At 38.7% G+C, this 19,842-nt stretch overlaps 1 protein-coding gene across 7 annotated transcripts in view; it reads left to right on the top strand.

Annotated features, from left to right (window-relative positions):
* The window catches only part of CACNA2D1 (calcium voltage-gated channel auxiliary subunit alpha2delta 1), a 1,188,449-nt gene that overhangs the window by 1,005,249 nt on the left and 163,358 nt on the right, over window positions 1-19,842 (top strand). For 2 of the 7 annotated variants that reach the window (XM_073652314.1, XM_073652316.1), the window contains exons 17-20: window positions 834-908; window positions 2,032-2,106; window positions 11,457-11,513; window positions 19,474-19,545. In XM_073652314.1, coding sequence (XP_073508415.1) covers window positions 834-908; window positions 2,032-2,106; window positions 11,457-11,513; window positions 19,474-19,545 — 279 coding nt within the window. The remainder of the gene's footprint in view (window positions 1-833; window positions 909-2,031; window positions 2,107-11,456; window positions 11,514-19,473; window positions 19,546-19,842) is intronic. The other 5 variants (XM_073652320.1, XM_073652318.1, XM_073652317.1 and 2 more) reach the window with 3 other exon arrangements.

Genomic DNA, 19,842 nt, shown 5'->3' with positions numbered 1-19,842 from the left:
TAGCACCGCTATGTCACGGTTATCTACAACGCTGAGCAAACATCAATCTTTCCCATGGTGGTGGTGCTAAGTGGAGAAGTATTCGTGCATTAAGCACAAGTCGGTAAACGCAGCCTTGACATTAGCTCGGTGACCCTAAAGCTCCTGACGGTTTCTGTTAAAGAATCTTAAAATATGTTCTTGGTTCTGTTATGCTTTCATAAGCGCTAGTCATCTGTTTCTAGTTCTCTCCCTTTGCTCCTGCTTTATAAAAATAAACCTGGGTGGATATAGACACGAGACGTTGTCCTCTTGACAGGGAAGTTCAGTCGTTTCCATCATGGCACGCTATGTTTCTGTACGGTAAACTGAAATCTAGCATGTGAAACCTCCTTGTTGATTTCTAGTGGTTATTGATGGTGCTTTTAAACTACCCACAGTATAAATCTTAGAATCATTATTAAAGCATTTGTTTTATTAGACTTTCTAATCTCAGAAGGGAAACTCACTCTGGGCTTCCTGACAAAAGTCCATGTAATGTAAACTTGGCCACACACATAAGATATTCTTTATTGGTTCCATGGGACCAAAGGAAAACTCCAATGTTTAATTGAAGTCTGGGGGAAAATACAATCAATAAGCCTTATTTATGTAGGAAGTATATTAACGTACCCTGCGCTCAGCTACTTACATCATTTATGATGAACCATAGGAATTATGTAACCTTTTTCTGATATTATAATGCAGGAATATCCTGTTATTTCCTAGTTTATGACCATCAATCAATTCACAGCTAGTATTTTATTATGTGAAGTGAACTTTAATGTTGACTTTATTGTGCCTTATATTTTTAGAACCAATTAATACTTGGTGTCATGGGCGTAGATGTTTCTTTGAAAGACATTAAAAGGCTCACTCCCAGATTTACAGTAAGTTTATTGTACATCTCTCATTTCATTTTTTTATATACTATGTGATACTCTTTTATATTTTGTGCTTTATTTTGAATCTATCAAGCACTAAGTTCATTGTTATTTATATACTGTAGGTCTCATGTGCTGTCAGATATGACAGAGAAGATAGATGTTAATAAGGGTCATATGTTTTTATCCATTTTTCATGTCCATTACTTTTTTGTTCATTGCATTGATGACTAAACAAATACAATTACCTGAATAGAATACTGTACATGATCTCCGTCATATATGCATTATTTATGCTATACTTTTTGCTCATTTGTATGCACTCTTTTTAAAGTTATGCATGTTGAAGAAGAAAATAGTCCATTAAAGAAGCACTTCCATCAAAATTTTTATCCTCTTAATATATTGCAGTCATCATATTATATAGCACTGTGTATTTATAATTGCTTATTTTGCCTTTCTACCGAGTTATTCTGGGTATCCTTCTCTAATAGGAAGTCTCTTTTCCCTGCATGAATCATCCCCCTCTTCAACTTCTGTCCAGCTGCTCCGCTCCTCCCCCTTGCCAGGGACTTTTGCGGTGATGACTCATACAGGGAGAACTGACCTCCTATTTCTACATAGAGCTTACATGGATTCAGCTAGTCCGTTTTTAATCATGTGATGTCATAGACCTAATGGAAAAGAGAAGAATTAACTGGGTAGAAATGTAAAATAAGCAATTGTACACAGTGTTATATAATATGATGACTGCAATATATTAAGAGGATTAAAACTTTGATGGGAGGAATGCTTCTTTAAGTAAGAAAGAAAATGTCCCCATAGGTAGACAAACATTTTGCTTTATTCCACAATTTAAATTTACATAAAAAGATTGGGTCATTTTGGAAATCATTTGCTTTAATTTTCTAGCATCACTTTTTAATTATATAATGGACCTGGTGCCATTGAGATGAAGTAATCAATGTTTTTTCATCTGTCAGTTATTTTCATGTTATGGCTGATCGGTATATTCAAGCTATTTTTATTTACACTGAAACAAATTATTAATATTGTTGCAGTATGTACCATAACATGCGGCATGCTGAAATTAAATTCAAATGTCTAATTCTACATATTTTTTCTACAGCTATGTCCTAATGGATATTATTTTGCTCTTGACCCTAATGGTTATGTCCTGCTCCATCCAAATCTTCAGCCAAAGGTATAAAAGTATACGGTGAATTAAACCTTTACTGTGGAAATATTATAATATTATTGTTATGTTCTGCTACCAGAGCTAAGGAAAGAGAGGAGATCTGTCCCTACGATAGAACTCAGCTTAATCCCTACGATGTAACAGGGGACCTGATCCTGCGATCAGACCTGCTAAAGTCCTAAGCTAGTCTGTACGGAGACCTATAGATGTGGGGAAGGAATCCCTACAAGTACTAAGGACTGGGAGGAATATGGGACACCTCCTAACAGAAATAGTAGCAGACAGACGAACAAACAAAATATATAGAACATAGAGGTCAGTAGACCAAGCAAACTAACAGAGCAAGACACAGAGCACAGGCTAGCTAGAAAGTAGATATACAATGAAGTCCAGCAAAGCCAGAAGGGCGGAGCAGGATTAAATAGGCCAACAAGGTCATGTGACCAGCAAAGGAAAAAAAACCTAAGAGCAAGGTTCTAACAGTACCCCCCCTTCTAAGAGGATCCTCCGGATCCCCTAGGACCAGGCTTATCAGGAAATCTCCTGTGAAACGCTCTGATAAGTCTGGACGCAGAAACATCATCCGACCTCACCCAAGAGTTATCCTCTGGACCGAAACCTTTCCAGGCCACAAGATACTGCAAACTACCTCTATACCGTCTAGAGTTAAGGATGCGAGAAATTTCATATTCCCCGTCCTCCACCACCGGAGGAACAGAGGCAGAGGCGTCACAATCCGATACAACAGCTTTTTGCAACAGAGAGACATGAAATACCGGATTAATTCTCCAGGAGGTAGGAACCTCCAACCTAACAGCAGATTGGTTGACAACCTGAAGCACCTTAAAGGGCCCTACAAACTTGGGACCCAATTTCTTTGAAGGAATCCTCAACCGCAGATTCCTAGAGGACAACCAAACCATGTCACCAACAGTGAACAAAACCTCCTGTCGTTTCCTATCAAAGTAGTCTTTAGATTTTCTGTTGGCCTCCTGAAGATTACCACGCACATCCGTCCAAACTCTCTCCAAATCACCGGAAAAATTCTCCTCCTCAGGCACGGCAGATCCCAACTTGGAGAACGACCCAAACGACGGATGTCTCCCAGAACAACAAAAAAAAGGCGAACAACCAGCAGAAGAAGATGTATGATTGTTCAGAGCAAATTCAGCAAGTGGCAGAAACTCAGACCACCCCTCTTGATTGTCTGCCACAAAACAACGCAAGAACTGCTCAACATCCTGGTTTTTCCTTTCTGTCTGGCCATTAGATTCAGGATGATATCCGGACGAGAACGACAAATGAACTCCCAACCTGTCACAAAAGGCACGCCAAAAACGAGCCACGAACTGAGGACCCCTATCAGAAACAATGTCAGTAGGAACGCCATGAAGTCTGACAATTTCCTTGACAAAGGCCTTAGCGAGAGTTTTAGCGCAGGGCAGTTTGACGAAGGGAACCAAGTGACACATCTTGCTAAAACGGTCCACGACCACCCAGATGACAGTAAAACCCTCAGAGGGGGGAAGGTCAGTTATAAAGTCCATAGCCAAATGTGTCCAAGGAGCACTGGGAACCTCCAAAGGACAAAGCAACCCCGCAGCAGGAGTATGTGAGGACTTAGATCTAGCACATATAGTACATTGACGCACCCACTTAATGACTTCCTTCTGCCATCCAGGCCACCAAAAACTGCGACCCACCAGTCTCTTGGTCTCAGAGATTCCGGGATGATCTGCCAACTGAGATTCGTGACACTCAACAAACAAATCTCTCCTAAAGGTCCCAGGCACAAACAACCTCCCATGAGGAGTGTTAGATGGGGCATTCTCCTGTGCTTTAAGAATCTCATCTTCCAAAACGGAGTCCAAAGCAGCTATCACAACACCTTCTTGTAAAATGTTCTCCTCTTTCTCAGCACCGACTATGGGAGAAAAACTGCGAGACAAGGCATCCGCCTTAACATTCTTAGTACCAGGGATGTAAGTAACGGAGAAATTAAACCGCGAGAAAAACAGTGCCCACCTAGCCTGACGGGTATTCAGGCGCTTGGCAGCATCAAGATATATCAGATTTTTATGATCCGTAAGAACCTGAACGGGAAATTCCGCACCTTCCAAGAAGTGGCGCCAGTGTTCAAATTCGAGTTTAATAGCCAATAATTCCTGATTACCAATATCGTAATTCAGTTCAGTCTCCGAAAATTTTTTTGAAAAAAAGGCACAGGGATGTAATCCATCCCTGTTATCCTGAGACAATACTGCGCCAACCCCCACAGAGGAAGCATCAACCTCAACCAAGAACGGCCTAGTAACATCAGACTGCATAAGGATGGGAGCAGAGGTGAACCTCTCCTTGAGATACACAAAAGCTTCAATGGCCTCAGAAGACCACTGAACCGCATCAGCACCTTTCCTGGTGAGATCAGTCAGAGGTTTGACAATACTAGAAATATTTTTTATGAATTTTCTGTAGTAATTGGCGAAACCCAAAAACCTCTGTATCGATTTCAAACCAATAGGCCTAGGCCATTCCTGCACAGCCTGAACCTTAACCGGATCCATCTCAAAACCTTTGCTGGAGATAATGTAGCCCAAAAAACTAATTCTCTGTACAGCGAACTCACATTTCTCCAGCTTTGCAAAAAGCGAATTGTCCATTAATAACTGTAATACCTCACGCACGCTCCGCCAATGAGACTCCAGATCCGGCGAATAAATCAAAATGTCATCCAAATACACAACCACATTTTTGCCGATCAAAGGTCTAAGGATGTCATTAATCAGATTCTGAAAAAATGCAGGAGCATTAGTAAGACCAAAAGGCATAACCAGATTCTCAAAATGACCCACAGGAGTGTTAAAAGCAGTCTTCCATTCATCACCCTCCTTCATGCGCAACAGATTGTATGCCCCCTTAAGGTCAATTTTAGAGAACCACTTGGCCCCCATTAACTGGTTAAACAGATCAGGAATCAATGGCAGTGGGTAAGGATTGCGTACAGTAATTTTGTTAATCTCACGAAAATCCAGACAAGGACGTAAACCGCCGTCCTTTTTTTTTACAAAAAAAAATCCAACCGCCACAGGAGACTTAGAGGGCCTAATGTGACCGGCGGCCAAACTTGTCTGTATGTATTCCTCCAAAGCCTTCCTCTCAGGAATAGTAAGGTTAAATAAACGACTTTTAGGAAGAGTTGCTCCAGCGACAAATTCAATAGAACAATCATAGTCTCTATGGGGAGGCAAAACCTGCGATTCCTTCTCAGAAAAAACTCTCCAAAAATCCTGAATAGGAACAGGCAATTCTCCCCTATCCAAAGCTGCAATACGCCCGTTACAACACTTGTCATAACATTTATGGCTCCAGGATTTAATTTCACTGGTAGACCAATCCAGTACAGGATTGTGAAATTTTAACCAGGGCAATCCCAATATTACTGGAGAAGGCAAGTTATTCAACACTACCAAATCCAATTTCTCATGGTGAACACCATTAATAGTGAGAGGAAATTCACAGACCTTGAGAGTAATATTCTTCAAAGGGGAACCATCCACAGAAACCACAGCAATGGGGGATGATAAAGGTTCAGGTTTTAAATTGAGTCTTTCCACGAATCCCCCATCAATTACATTCAGAGTAGACCCGCAATCAACAAACACCCGAAATTCCATTAATTTTTTCTGAGCAATCGTGGAAGCAGCTAAAAATATACCCTTGGAATTTAAACAGGCAATACGGGCGTGACTGACCATTTTTTTTTCTTTCTTCATACGAAGCTCACAGCCTTTAATCAAATGACCAGATTTTCCGCAATAGAAACACAAGCCTTCAGAAAATCGACGGTCTTTTTCTTGAGAGCGAGGTGCCACCGATCCAATCTCCATCGGTTCACTACTGTTAGTACACACATTCTCATAACCAGAAACTGACATAGCAGAGGATTTGCTCTCATTAACCCTTGCACGCAGTCTTCTATCCACCCGTATAGCTAATTGCATAGCCTGTTGCAAATCTTCAGGTGTAGGATAAGCAATTAGCAGGTCTTTAACCCTTTCACTGAGCCCAGCAAGAAATAGACTTTTCAGAGCAGAATCATTCCACCCTGTTTGAGTAGACCAACGACGGAAATGAGTACAATATTTTTCCACATTACCTGATCCCTGTTTTAAACGTCTCAACTCAGTCTCAGCTGATGCGACACGGTCAGGATCATCATATAATAGTCCCAAAGCAGAAAAAAAACTATCCACTGATCTGAAGCATGTATCACTAGGTTGCAAAGAAAAGGCCCACTCCTGAGGCTCTTTGCGCAAAAGTGACATTATGAACCCTACGCGCTGGGATTCATCCCCAGAGGACTTAGGTCTCAAACGAAAATACAATAAGCAAGCATTTTTAAATGAAAAAAATTCTCGGTGTTCACCAAAAAATAAATCCGGCAAACATACCTTAGGCTCCAAGAAATGTGCTCCAGGACAGTTACTCACGTGCTGACGGAGCTCGGCCACCTCCAGAGAGAGTCCCTGCAGGCGATGAACCAAATCCTGAACCGACACCATGATGGAACAGAAAAATCTTTCCTTAGAGAATTTGCTGGCTGGACTTACTGTTATGTTCTGCTACCAGAGCTAAGGAAAGAGAGGAGATCTGTCCCTACGATAGAACTCAGCTTAATCCCTACGATGTAACAGGGGACCTGATCCTGCGATCAGACCTGCTAAAGTCCTAAGCTAGTCTGTACGGAGACCTATAGATGTGGGGAAGGAATCCCTACAAGTACTAAGGACTGGGAGGAATATGGGACACCTCCTAACAGAAATAGTAGCAGACAGACGAACAAACAAAATATATAGAACATAGAGGTCAGTAGACCAAGCAAACTAACAGAGCAAGACACAGAGCACAGGCTAGCTAGAAAGTAGATATACAATGAAGTCCAGCAAAGCCAGAAGGGCGGAGCAGGATTAAATAGGCCAACAAGGTCATGTGACCAGCAAAGGAAAAAAAACCTAAGAGCAAGGTTCTAACAATTATTTGTCTATGATCGATAATTAACCAAAAAATTTAACTCTATCCTTACTACATATTTTCATGTAATAAGAGGTATGCAGCTTAAAACTGCTGAAAACATATTTAAAATAGCAGACTAACCAGATGTATAATAATAATATTATTAAAATCAATAATAGTATTAAAATAACTAGAAATAATCATCAGCAAACTTTATTTATTAAAAGCTGTGTCAGACTTCTGGAAGTTTTGTCACCTGAAACCATAAAATTAATTAAGATTACTAACATACAACCATATTTTGCCTTTCAAAAATTCCCTTTTTATTGGTAAGCCTGTACAGGGTATACATAAACAAAGGAAACCGTTCCCACGTTTTTTATTACTGAGTTCTTCAAATGGTGAGCATCATATAATTGTACATTAATATGCAAAGTTGGTCTATGATGGTGATTTCTTAAAGTGAGCCTGACAGCTGATACATGCTGCCAGATCCATGGGATACTAGTCACTCAGGCTGATCCCTGGTGTCTCCTACCTGCCCTCTCCATATGATTGACAGGTCTCCCCTGCATGTAAGTTGAGGGAGAGACATGTCAGTTACTGATAGTGGGAGAAAAGAAGCTGCCGGGGACCTTCCTGCCCGACTAGTCTTTATTGAAACACCACAGTGTTTCACAGTCAAACATACATAAAATTATATAGCCAGTGCCTAATACATGCTGTCCATGGTTCCCTTTAAATCAGGGTAAGAATCTTTTCATATTGGCATTTTATGTGTTCACACAAATAACCACCTCTGCGAGTGGTTTTAACATGGTCAACATGTCATTATGCTGAAATGGTGATCTAATGACATAACTGCTTTAAAATAAGGATGTTATTCTTTACCAATAATGGAAGTCATGGTCATAAAAATAAGGTACTCGTTAATTTTGATTAATTAGGGTTCATTATAGTTTATGTAAATGTACATGTTCAACCTATTATATATTAAATGGTTCGGCGCCTAAAATGTATTTTCTAACTATCTATCTTTACACCCTAACCACTTTTGTAATTTTCTTTAAGTGAACCTGTCAGCAGGATTTTGCTAAGTAAACTACAGGCATTGTCATGTTGGGGTTGCTGCACTAATTCATATGATACCTGAAGTGAAGAAATCCATCAGTCATTGCAGTTTTGAGTTTATGATATGCCCATGCTTTGGGGCGGGACTGCAGGCAGGATCTTTACTTGGTGCTCTAGGCCAGGTCAGCAAGATAAAACCTGCCCACATGCCCGTCCCTGTCTCTATGATAAGCAACATACTTGTGCTTTGGGGTGGGCCTGCGGGCAGGTCTTTTCTTGCTGATCTGGCCTAGAGCACCAAGATAAGACCCTGCCTACTGTCCCACTCCAGAGCATGAGCATATCATTACCTCAAAACTCCAAAAACACTGATTACACAAGAACCACAAGACAGATACCTTCACCTCAGGTATTATATTAATCAGTGCAGCAACATCAACATGATACTGCCTGTAGTTTACTTCAATTGATTCAAGTAGATATGGAAAAGTGTAGGGTATTGTGTAATAAAGCAAACTACAAAAGTGGTTAGGGTGTAAAGATAGATAGGAAAACTCAATAAGCAAAACAGAATATTTCACTTTTTCTAAATTAATTTATATTAAGAACTAAATAAAAAACATGGAAATTAAAACAGCAGAATCTGATTAAACATCCGCAAGTACACAGTTATTAATTTCTATCAGAGTTAGGGCTATTTCACACAACCTCATAGCAGCCATATATTCTCTTCTCGCAATGGTAGAGCTGGGAATTAAAGCTACAGTGGGTACGGAAAGTATTCAGACCCCTTTAAATTTTTCACTCTTCGTTTCATTGCAGCCATTTGGTAAATTCTAAAAAGTTCATTTTCTTTTCTCATTAAAGTATACTCTGCACCCCATCTTGACTGAAAAAAACAGAAATGTAGAAATTTTTGCAAATTTATTAAAAAAGAAAAACTGAAAAATCACATGGTCATAAGTATTCAGACCCTTTGCTCAGTATTGAGTAGAAGCACCCTTTTGAGCTAGTACAGCCATGAGTCTTCTTGGGAATGATGCAACAAGTTTTTCACGCATGGATTTGGGGATCCTCTGCCATTCTTTCTTGCAGATCCTCTCCAGTTCTGTCAGGTTGAATGGTGAACATTGGTGGACAGCCATTTTCAGGTCTCTCCAGAGATGCTCAATTGGGTTTAGGTCAGGGCTCTGGATGGGCCAGTCAAGAATAGTCACAGAGTTGTTCTGAAGCCACTCCTTTGTTATTTTAGCTGTGTGCTTAAGGTCATTGTCTTGTTGGAAGGTGAACCTTCGGCCAAGTCTGAGGTCCAGAGCACTCTGGAAGAGGTTTTCATCCAGGATATCTCTGTACTTGGCCGCATTCATGTTTCCTTCAATTGCAACCAGTCATCCTGTCCCTGCAGCTGAAAAACACTCCCCATAGCATGATGCTGCCACCACCATTTTTCACTGTTGGGAGAGGCTTCCGTCGGGCCATTCTGCCATAATGGCCCAACTGGTGAAGGGCTGCAGTGATAGTTGACTTTGTGGAACTTTCTCCCATCTCCCTACTGCATCTCTGGAGCTCAGCCACAGTGATCTTCGGGTTCTTCTTTACCTCTCTCACCAAGGCTCTTCTCCCACGGTTCCTCAGTTTGGCTGGACGGCCAGGTCTAGGGAGACTTCTGGTGGTCCCAAACTTCTTCCATTTAAGGATTATGGAGGCCACTGTGCTCTTAGGAACCTTGAGTACTGCAGAAATTCTTTTGTAACCTTGGTCAGATCTGTGCCTTGCCACAATTCTGTCTCTCAGCTCCTTGGGCATTTCCTTTGAGCTCATGATTGTCATTTGGTCTGACATGCACTGTGAGCTGTGAGGTCTTATATAGACAGGTGTGTGCCATTCCAAATCAAGTCCTATAAGTTTAATTAAACACAGCTGGACTCCAATGAAGTAGAACCATCTCAAGGAGGATCACAAGGAAATGGACAGCATGTGACTTAAATATGAGTGTCTGAGCAAAGGGTCTGAATACTTATGACCATGTGATATTTCAGTTTTTCTTTTCTAATAAATTTGCAAAATTTTCAACATTTCTATTTTTTTTTAGTCAAGATGGGGTGCAGAGTGTACATTAATAAGAAAAAAATGAACTTTTTAGGATTTACCAAATGGCTGCAGTGAAAAATTTAAAGGGGTCTGCATACTTTCTGTACCCACTGTATGATACGGATAAGAAAATACAACCACTCTACGGTCTTGTGAATTAGTCCTTACTGTAATTCTTTATGCTCCTGATAACAATTTCTGTTAGAAGTCCTTATAGAATGTAATAAAAGGTCTGATTTCTACTTAAATATAAATTTGAATGTGCAATGGTTTCAGTAAATGTTCAACCGTGTTGTTATTTGGCCTAGGTTCCTGGCATCTTGACTTGCTGGCACTATGCAAAGCAATTTTGCCAGACAGCAACAATTAAACAAAAGTATATCTTTTTATGTTCTATTAAATAATATTATTTTAATGACAGTGCCAATGTTGGGGACAATATTAGAAAGGATCTTAATTACTACATTCCTAATTCATACAATTTTGCCTGCAGTCTATGTGCTGGAATATATATTATACTGCATACACAGCACCGACATTTTCTACTCCACTGTACAGAGACTGCCATTGCTCACATGAGCCTTATACAGAGACTACCATCACTCACATGAGCCTTATTGAGGCAATCTAAGTAGCCTGTCTCAAATAAACATATAGGGCCCAATTCAAAAAGACTGGAGTTGTTCACTATGGTCATGATGAGGAAATGTGCTGGAGTCAGCCATGTGCCTCTTCATGAATCATCTGACGAGTGACATACACTGCTGTGTGCGCCTCATCACATGTCCTACTCCAGTCCTTGCTGGAGTTTGATTAGTCTTGTAGCGAGCACAGCTGCTAGTCATGAATTTGACGAGCAGTGGATGCTACGCTCTCGTCCCACTTTGTTGGAGCAGGGCGGAAATGGCGTTAGAATGCCAAAAAGTTGATCAGAGCTTTTAAGGCAGAAAAAGCTTTGATGAATCATCGAGCCCATACATTGTAACTAATTTCATAGAAATTTAATTGATGATGTATGCTTTTAAATTGTGATGGGAGACAGGAGCGTCAGCATAAATCCCATGCCAATATAAATTCTATGCAGTTGTTCTACATTCTGTGCAAGCTATTTTTGTTTTGTGTACCAATTATATACATTATGTAAGATGTAAGGAGAAAATCAACTTTGTTTACTACTTCAGTCTATAGGCGTAGGTATCCCTATGATAAATTTGAGGAAAAGAAAGCCTGGTTATCAGGTAATAAATGTCAGTGAAAAGCTGAAATCACTAACTTGGAAGCTGTGTTCTGTACTGGCCGTGAGCATGCGTCCTGGTTTACATGCTGCAGTAGTTGTTTTATGGTATTTGAAAATATATTTAGCTTTAACAAGATGCTTTATAAATAAAATCTGCCTTGGCCAATCTTTCAACATGCTTTTTTGCTGTAAGAGTAAAATGTGTTTGGCACAAATTGCTTAATCGTGCTATTAGGTTGTTGTACAGGCACAAGAAAGTATAAAAATTACCCACATAAACCTTTAATTTTAATGGGAATCGTTTATTGCCACTGTGGAGGAGCTGTAGGGGTACTGAAATGACCTCCTGAACTTCTCACATAGAAGATCGGCTTACCATTATGGGGAAACAGACTTGTCCAATCTTAATATTTCTTGAATTGCATTGGATTATTCAAGTTACCATTCTACACATTCAATAAATTCTTACTGTATCCAATTAAACATGTATATGTTCACCTAAAAGTTTTTGTTTAAAAGGAATATTTGCTTCAAATAGGACCATTTCTTAAAACTTGATATTTGAAGAAATTTTTTTTGATATATATTTTTAGCAGTTATTCATTTTAAATTTCACCCATATATTTAAAAAATAGGTTCAAAATATTGTTATTTTCATTTTGATGAAAGGGCCTTAAAGTTAAAGCCCTCATACACATTAGACTGAAGGTGGCCAGACCTGTGGTCATTGATGGTATTGGCCTACAATCTAGACTGTATGGAGGCCTCGTTTCTCTCCCCAACAGATTATGTCAGGGGAGAGAAGGATCGACATCTTGCAATTCCGACAGTCGATCTTTTTCCTCTGCACGGAGTTAAGCTGCTGCCCTAGGAGTCAGTCAGTGACGGAGAGAACAGCGGAGCGTTCACCCAAGCTAAGCATTTCTATATATGAGAGACTCAGGGAAGATGATGGCCCAAACAATCGTTTGGCCGACAGCTGTCTAAAATAGGGGAGGGCTTTAACATGAGAGTAATCTGTTTACTGTTGTTGTAACATAATCTTACTTGATTAGGTGGAGGGTGGAATAACTGAGAGAATGACAAAAACAGACAAAACTATGAAAAAAAGGTCAACAATGGTTTTAGAAAATATGAACACTGAACTGTAACATGTTTTCTGATTATCAGCAGTAACAGTAGTCTCAGAAAGAATTTTCACTAGACTGCAACCCAACTTTCCTAGCATAAGCAGCAGTTTCAGAATGTATTATCCCTGAGCTGCAACTCAACTTTTTGATAGTTAGGCCGAGGTCACACTAGCGTAGATTCTCTCATGTGAGTGAAGCGGGCCGATTTTGCTAATGACGCCTGGCTCAAACTCTGTCAGAGATTGATCCGAGTGTCACCTTACTGTGATCCGATTCTCTACCATGACAGTATTGCAGCACAGGTGCGGAAAAGACTGAGAATTTAATTTCTCCTTCTCCATTGACTCTAAGTACATTGGACTACACTCTGATGTCATCTAAGTGCAGTTCATGTTTTACACGCACCCATAGACTTGTATGAGTGCCCGTGATCCGATCATCAAATGCACTCACAGCACACTCAGATTGTTTTCTCATGCTGATTCAGCTATCCGAGCGCGATCTGATAACACATTGCATAGCACTTTAGTGTATAATCACTAAATGTTAGCCCAGCTTTCCCATCATTGGCAGCAGTCTCCAAGAGCATCATAAATGAACTGCAGCTCAGCTTTCTAGGATCAACAGCAGTTTCAAAACATATCACTGAACTGCAACTCAGCTTTCCCATTGTCAGCTGCAGTCTCTGAAAGTAGAATCCAGCTTTCCCTGCATCTAAAACAGTTTTAGAGCATATTATCACTGATCTGTAACCCACCTTTCTCAGAACTGGAAGCATTTTCAATATCATATCTGAACTTGCAAACCAGCTTTCAGAACCTGCAGTGTCAGAATGTATCAACACTGAGCTGTAACCCAGCTTTCTCAGCATCAGCAGCAGTTTCAGAACATGTCAGTAAGAAATAACCCAGCTTTCCCAGGTTCTAGATCAGTTTCAGAATGTCTGATCACTAACCTGAAACCCCGCTTTACCAGCATTAATAGCAGTTCAGTCTCAAAAAGTATCATCACTGAACTGTAACCTAGCTATCCTAGCATCTACAGCGGTCTCAGAACATATCATTCATGATCTATGAACCAGCTTTTCCATTTCTTGTGTCGGTGCAGTAACAGCACTGACTTAAACAGTGGGAAAGTCGGGTTGTAGCTTAGTAGTGTCAGGTGAGCTGCAATGATAAACTTAATCTACTGTCACATGTTCAGTATTTGGTCAGTATTTTATATCAGTATTTGTAAGTCAAAACCAGGAGTGGGTGAAAAATACAGAAGTGGTGACGTGTTTCTATTATACATTTCCTCTGTTCTCACCTGGTTTAGTCTTACAAATACTGATGTAAAATACTGACCAAATCCTGAACGTGAGACCGTGGCCTAATAGTAGAAAAGTTTGTTTCCATCTCAGTTGTCTAGAATGGTTTACTGTGATTCTAAGGCTACGTTCCCACATTGAGCTTTTGGTCATTTTTTGACGCTGTGTATTTTCTCTATGTCAAAAATGGAGCATCTTACAATTCTAGCAAAGTGAATGGGGTTTATAGAATCTCATATCTACTGTGCTTCTTTTTAACACAGCGTAAAATGACCTGCTGTGCGGGTTTCAAATTTGCAGCATGTCAAGTTCTCTTGCGCGTATGCTGTTTTCTGTGCGGATTTTCCCCATAGACTTGCATTAGGTGCAGAAAGTCTCCAGATAAAAAACGCACGGGTGTTTTAAGTGCGATTTCGCAACGGAAACACATCAAAACCGCACCTAAGTATAGCAATAACGTTTTGTCAAAGCCACATACCAGGAATTATCAAAAACAAAGCAGATTTATTGAAAGCTTGGCACCCGAAAAGAGGCAAAAACCACAGCGTCAAAAATGCATGTTAAAAAAACAAACACAGTAAAGAAACGCGAGTAACCTAATTTAAATAATAGCTTCAGAAATTCTGCACAACTTCTGTAACATCATCGTGGAAACAGCCTTAGGCTCCTAAGAGGGTTTTTTACATTATACTAATCTAATGATTTGTACCTCACTGTTATTTCATATACAGGGAACACCCAAAGTACAGTATAATACATTTGATTATTACTGTAGGAAAACTTCTTAACTATAAATAGTCTGTAAAAAGTCTGACAGTTGCAGAGGGAGGAGTGACTTCATTCCCTAGCACTAACTCCTCCTAAAGTTAGACTATAGGACAGAGAACTGTTAAGTGATTCCTTTACTGCAGTCAGACTGGGGAAAAATTGGATACAATGGACAGGTAGTAATTTCCATCAAGTGACTTTAAACAATTCTATCACAAAAATGAGCCACCTGTTTTTTCCCTAAAAAACCCCCTTCATATCATATTCACATACTGCTGATTCATATATAGTAAGCAATTATTGAAGCGTCACTTTTAACATGAGAGGCTTTGTGTGACAGATGTTTATATTCTATTACCTACTTTAAACATTTATTGGATATTTCAGTAAGAAATAAATAATTTAGGCAAATCTGGAGAAACCCAAGAAAATGCACTTTATTACATTTTTGGTTAACCTTTGAATATAGTATACTTATATTATTTATATCTATCTCTACATATAACATTCATTAACAGGTGGCCCTGCCCTACTACCAAACTTAAAAACATCCTACCATCTTTATTTTGTGGGGTTTTTTTTGTCTTGCCCTTTAGGATAAGACCCTTTTAGATCACCACATATAATGTTTAAAAAGATCATTATTAATTATTTGCAGATTTTAAATCTTTTGCATAGTTTAAGAACAGTATTTATTCAATATATGTCTACTAGAGATGGGAAAATCGATTTGCAGGACTTTAGTTCATTGACCATGCTAATCTTAGAAGGAGGCAGGAATACCGGGAGATAAGGAGATTTGCAGGCCTCTTGTCCACCGATCATAGATTATTGACCTGGCAAATAGATCAGAGTCCTGTGAAGTCGATTCTTCCATCTCTAATAACTTATTTTTTAGTAAATATCTGTGCTATTATGCTATGAATTGCATGATCATTATGGTGAATTCACAATCTGCAGATATTTTACAAAAGGTTGACAACGGAGATTTTTTTCCGTACATCTCAATGGTTTTTATTCTGCAGTCAGTGAATACAGTTCTGTAGGACACACTTGAATGAATGGGACAGTTGCAGAATTTTTGCAAACAAATCTGCGGCATGTGAATTCACCCTAATATTACATAATTTATTGCATGGAATGTTTTGTTATGTTTCTTTTTTTATTTCACTATTTGTTCTCATTATGTCATACTATTATGTTACTATATTTAAACATCAAAACATTTTCACAGTAGGTAATTTTTTAGTTTATATCATGCATTACTTTGTTATTATTATCTTATTTTCTTGAAAACTAATATTAAATAGTGTATTTCTTATTATATTATTTTCTTGTTTCCTTTGCTCTTTTTTTGGTTGGTATGGAAAAATGTCTATTCTGCATTGGCATTGCATGCTGCTCGTCCTTCTGTTCATTATCCACTGCATGTAAGAAACTGATTTTTCATTTGCATTTTGATTATTTGTGCCTTGTATTTTTATTTGTATTTGGGCCTTATATTTTTTTATTTGTGTCATAAGAAGAGGATCCGAAATCTAAAAATTGTAATTGTCTTTTAATCTGTATATAATGTGCACTGTATTTTTTTTTAGTAATGTATGAAGGAAGCCTTTAACTTTTCAGTATCATCATCAATACAACCCATAATAAGGGCAGAGTCAGACGGCCATATAAATTTTACTGAGATCGGAATGCAGTGCACGGACTGGTCGGCGGCTCTCCCGAGCATGCCAACTGCATAGAAATACGTGAAGCTAGGTCGGGAGAGCCGCCGGTCAATCCATGCACTGCGTTCCAATCTCAGTTTAATTTATGCAGCCTTCTGACTGCACCCTTACATATACCTAGTCTTAAAGGGAAGCTATGATCAGAAAGTGACCTATTGTTTAAATCAGGTTTTTATATTAAAAGGGTTTTTTTTTTAAAATTTCCATATCACAATCTGCAAAAAAAACAGAAATCTTGCTATTTTCACACTGGTACTTGCTGGGACTTTTTAATTCTCTAGCTTTATATTGTTTAAGGAAACATCACATATAGATTAGCCATAATAAACAGAATCTGACCCCATCATTTGTGTTGAAGAATCTAATAAGCCTTGGCAAAAGTCATTGTGAAGGGAGAGGGAGCAGGGGGAGCTGTGAAGTTACCCCTGAGTAGGGATGGGCGGACCACTGTAAGTTCAAGTTCTGGCAGTCGACCCAAACTTTTGAGAAAGTTTGGTTCGGATACCAGAACAGTAGCCGAACGTCCACCAGAACCCGAACCTCATTGAAAATAATGGAGACCCGAAATTTTAAGAGAATTTTTTTTTTTTACATCTCTCTTTCTTTCACTCTCTTTCTCTCTCTCCTCTGTGGCATCAGGGTCTTACCCTGAACACAGCAGAGTCTGTATTTGGTGTAGCCCAAACAGTGACCATCCTGTATGAAAGCCGAACATTTATGTTCCGGTTCGGCCATCTTTTCTCTACTCCTGAGTGCTGTATTATAAACTGTGTATAGAGGTGTTATCTGTCATTGTAATCCTGCCTCTGATAATAAACAAGCTGCTGAAAACTCTTCCTTGAAGGCCAGTAAGTAAGAGTGTAAAGAAGCCCAAATGGCCACTGTGAAATTTGCAAGAGTACTATTTTTTAAAATAAAGATTGTGACATGAAAAAAAAAAAAACATTCCCAAAATTTTGAAAAAATACATCTAACACGAAAACCTGATTTAAACAATAGATCATTTTCTGATGATACCTTCCATTTAAATTGGCACCATTCTCATTCTCTAACTACATCAAGTTTCATTGTTTTGTCATTAATACAATTAAAAGGATAATCCAGAATGCAATGATCTTAAGGTTTATTAAGGCTTATCTATAAAACTATTATATATACAGGAATTGGTGTGGGGCTTGAAGAGTTCCCTAGCATGCGGGATCTTATGAATAGTGAGGTGCAATGAAAATGTAGATTTGCTTTAAAATATTCCTTTAAATATATTGTTGTAATTTTTTCAAACATCAATTTAAATATTATGCATAATAATCCAGAACAAATATTCCAAATAATTAAATTTTTTAGTGAGGATATATTGGCTATTAACTAACAGGAATTAATCATTAGTCTCAGAAGTCCAGATAAATATTTGCTAAGGATTTAATTACCATACATTAGGATTAATCCCCTACTTCTTAGTCCAGTGTTATTATGCTGGTTGACATGTAAAAATAAAATAATTTAAAATACGGGACCTTTAGTATATTTAAAATTGTATTTCTTTATCACAACCAAAACCTAAATGATGAAGTATTAACAGAGCAGGGTAACTGAAGTATATCAGTTAAAACTCTGTTTTTACAATTACCGTAAACTCTTGCAATTTTAAATTGTTATTTTGTAAAAAAAAATAATAATTTCCCTCTGCAATACCTTTCATGTGCTGATACGTGCTTCATAACATTTACCTAAAATTTTCAACTGTTGACATGCAATGCCATGTCATCAAGCACCATGATACATTTCATGATCTGCAGCAAACAATTATACTATGTACATTGCAGAAAGTTTAGCACTATATGTTTTATAAGACAATTGCATTATGGAGCCTTATTCAACAGTAACAGACAAAAACCCGATGTGGTGTCAACATATATCTGATGATATAATAGATAAACCAGTAATACAGATACAAAATATATTGTATACATTAGAGGCGAGCGAATACATTTGAGTGGAATTGAATTCTGCTTGATTTTTACAAATTTTTGCATTCGCCAAAATGCAGATTTTTTTGTAATTTGCTTCCATGCAGGTTCAGAAAGATGGTGAGCCCTGGCCGCCATGTTTCTGAATTGTAAAGGGCCATCAAGAAGTAAAAAAAAAATAAAACAAAGCCTTAGAATCACCTTACCGCTTACCTCTCCGGATATTCCGCTTTTCACCATCCGGTCATCGCCTCATCTTTTGATCCTGGCTGAAATCCCCGGGGCTCTCACAGTGAGTTGGGACTTCCGGCTCTGATGATGCCCCGGATGGTTCTGCACATGCACGCGCAAGGTCACAGCGCACATTACGCTTGCGCAGAATCCTCTCGGGCCTCATCAGAGGCGGCAGTCCTGGCTCACTGTCAGAGATCCGGGGATTTCAGTGTGAGCGGCAGCGATCAGAAGATGTGATGAGGTCCAGATGGGTGACGGTGAGGAGCGGAGGGGCCAGATAGGTGAGTGGTAAGGTGAGAAAAAGGATTTTTCTTTTAGACATATTACATTTATTATGCTCTTGATTCTGGAGAGACCCCCAGAGACATTACATTCACAGAGAACAACTTCTCCATGAATCAAATTTCCCAGGAAAATCCGTGCACACAGGTGAATTCGAATTTTGCCTCATCTACTCAACTGTAGTATTACATTTCTTGTATAGTTTCATAGCCAAGGTATAGTGTAATAATTGCCACTATTATCTATGTTTAGTTGTGTTGCTTACCCAAACAGAATTAAGATAAAAAAAAAATCATATTTTATCGCAATTTTTGTGATAATTGTATTATAGATCTTAGTTGTGTGTTATTAGATATTTTTCATTTATGATATATATTTATGTAATATTTTGCTGAAAATGGTTATTGCTTCATAGCGCAACAAATCCAAAGGGGTAAGTTACAATTCTAGTTTAGGATAGTCTAGGCTTTTATTTACTGTAGATTGTGGTAGTTTAATCAGGGCAAGCCTGTTATTTTACGCTTTTTATTCTCTGCCTTAGAATCCAAAATCACAGGAACCAGTAACGCTTGACTTTCTGGATGCTGAACTTGAAAATGAACATAAAGTAGAGGTATTTATTGTATTCATCATATCCTAAAGCTACTTTAAAGTGAGCAGTTCTATACCTAGGGCTTTGATTGGAGTCTGTTTGTAGATTGCGCTTCTTTATTTTACCCCATAAAAATAATAGTGTCCTTGATGGACTGAGGCAGATGCATTATAATGTCATGGAATTCACTGGGTACTTCTGGTACTAGTTCTAGAATATGTCTAAAACTGCATTGTGCATGTAAACAAAGGCTAAGCTAAGCTCAACATTTTGTCGATGTAGAGCAGTGGCTGTAATCACACCCTAGCACTGACTGAA

Source organism: Phyllobates terribilis, unplaced genomic scaffold (assembly GCF_046119375.1).
Source record: "Phyllobates terribilis strain yellow unplaced genomic scaffold, ASM4611937v1 Scaffold_11__3_contigs__length_659146591, whole genome shotgun sequence".
Lineage (NCBI taxonomy): Eukaryota > Metazoa > Chordata > Amphibia > Anura > Dendrobatidae > Phyllobates > Phyllobates terribilis.
The sequence above is the reverse complement of the archived record's forward strand: the minus strand, read 5'-3'. Positions and strand labels throughout refer to the sequence as shown.